At 41.3% G+C, this 2,136-nt stretch overlaps 1 protein-coding gene across 1 annotated transcript in view; it reads right to left on the reverse strand.

Annotated features, from left to right (window-relative positions):
* The window catches only part of LOC107098640 (trinucleotide repeat-containing gene 6C protein-like), a 51,437-nt gene that overhangs the window by 8,580 nt on the left and 40,721 nt on the right, over window positions 1-2,136 (reverse strand). The window contains exon 14 of the mRNA XM_015396414.1: window positions 681-896. Within this exon, the coding sequence (XP_015251900.1) occupies window positions 681-896 (216 nt within the window). The remainder of the gene's footprint in view (window positions 1-680; window positions 897-2,136) is intronic.

Here is a 2,136-nt window from a genome sequence, read left to right on the forward strand (position 1 = left end):
ACATGATGTGAATTGGAGCTATAGAAATAAACTGAATTGAATTTATTAGGAAAGATATAATCTGATAGAAAGATAAAATCTGATTATCTTTTAGTTAACTTTGTAAACTAACTTTAACAATTTCCAATAAAAAGTTCTTACTTCTGGCATCAAACCAACTTTAAAGGTGTAACAGTCGCCTAAAAAGCTGGAGTGAGAAGTTTAGTGTCCTAATGTGACTAAAACTCAGAGCCTCTACAATTTAAAAATTGCGTTTTGCTAAATTGCAATTATATTGCAAATGCAATTAATTGCCCAGCCGTAGGGAGTGGCGAACAGACCAAATCGTCAATGTAAGCAGATTTTGAGATTAAAAATGTCACTTCACTAATATTAGGTGAAACATAAAACCAATAATCAACCACAGGGTTTGATTCGATCTAAACGAGCCTCTTCCTTCTTTAACAGAAGAGGCTTGGTTAGTAGAAGCAAAGCAGGGAGGGGCCTGGCTTCCCACACAGGAGCTGTCTGGTTCTGAAAGGGCTGGATAAAGAGCAGGTTGTAGCTGCCTGGGATCTAACGGCGTTTGGTTGGATTACAGCAGGAGAAAGCTAAAAAAGAAGGAAGACCTCAGCCAACAAGGTGCAGAAACATTTCTGGGTTGCAGGCGTCTTAGTTTCACGGAGCCGCTCTGTGCTCACCTGAGGAGTAGGCGGCGCTCCAGCCTTGAGCCAGCCCCAAAGAGTTCCCGCCCCAGGTGGAGGAGGGTTTGGTGCTGGTGAGACCGGGCGGCGGCCGGGACGGGGCGGCGGTGCTGCGCGGCCCCTGAGGAACTTTCCACAACTCATGGGACAGAGAAGCTTGGTTCTGAGCGATGGGCCCCGGGGACCAGGTGGACTTCATTTCAGTCAGTTTCCCTTCAGAGAAAAGAAGTTCATTTGTTAGGAAATCTGGAGGAAGTCAGATTACATACAAGAAAACAAAAAAGGGGTTAGCAACTAAATACATTCTAATGAACTATTGGAAAAATAATGTCTGTTCTGTAAAATTTAGGAGAACATTATAACTATAAATGTGGCTTTTTTTTTTAAACTCATGCATTGGGCAAACCCCAATAACAACATGCATGTGCTGTTCCACTGAAAATCATTGAAACTTCTCTGATTATCTTGCCTTTTTAAAGCTCTGATCTCATACAGCACAATGGTTTCACATTTAGTACAAACGAAAGTGAGGAGAAGAGCCCACAGTGTTTTTTACGCTGCAGCAGGGAGTGGCACTGATTCAGGGAGCAGATAGGCGAGGCTCGCTGCGCTGTGGTTTTTATTCTCTAGCAAAGATTGTTTCCAATCACAGCAAGATTTCTAAACCAAACTGTTAAAGTCTGAAAAGACCGGCTGAGTAGAACTTTTTAATCTGAGATCTGATTTTTTTTTCCCTGTCACACTGATTATAGAGAGGCTCTGACTGGGCAGGGTTAGCAGATCTGCTCAGATCGTTTTCGGTCTCTTTGCTATGAACACATTAAAACAATTTCCCACATTTGACTTGGACAGATTATGAAAAGTTATTAAATTGAATAAAAAAAAAGCGCCGCATTCTATAAAACAAAGCCCCACTTAACTAGTCTGTGCAGCATCTTAGACCAGAACAGATAGAAAACGTTCATCTATTAAAAACATAGTGAGATCTACGTCTGAAGAAAAGAAAAATGCAGCAATAAAACGCAGTGGGACGGTTTCTATGGCGACTGAGGGAGAGAGGTGATTCTCAGAGATCTGGGAGGTTTTTCCTTATTTTTTCCATAAAGAGGTGAGAGGGATACGCTGCCCTTATATACTCCATCTATCCCTCATTATTTTGGTTTCTGTGAGGCTCAAAGAGGATCACTACTTTATCCGTTTTCAGTTTTCCTGAACAATCATGGGGAAAGTTTTCTATTTTAATGTTTCATTCGTTGTTTTTGCACCAGTCTGTCCTGCAGGGGGGGATTTACCATCAGCTGTTGCCTAGGGCCTCAAGTTCCTGGGGGCCCCATAAACCTCTGTTTACATGTATGGTTAATACAACTATTCCTTATTTATGCACATTAATTATGTTTTTGAAAAAAAAAAGTCCTTTGGCTAAAATGCCATCAGAACGCTGATAATATTAAGT

This window comes from Cyprinodon variegatus, unplaced genomic scaffold (genome assembly GCF_000732505.1).
Source record: "Cyprinodon variegatus isolate N-32 unplaced genomic scaffold, C_variegatus-1.0 Scaffold796, whole genome shotgun sequence".
NCBI lineage: Eukaryota > Metazoa > Chordata > Actinopteri > Cyprinodontiformes > Cyprinodontidae > Cyprinodon > Cyprinodon variegatus.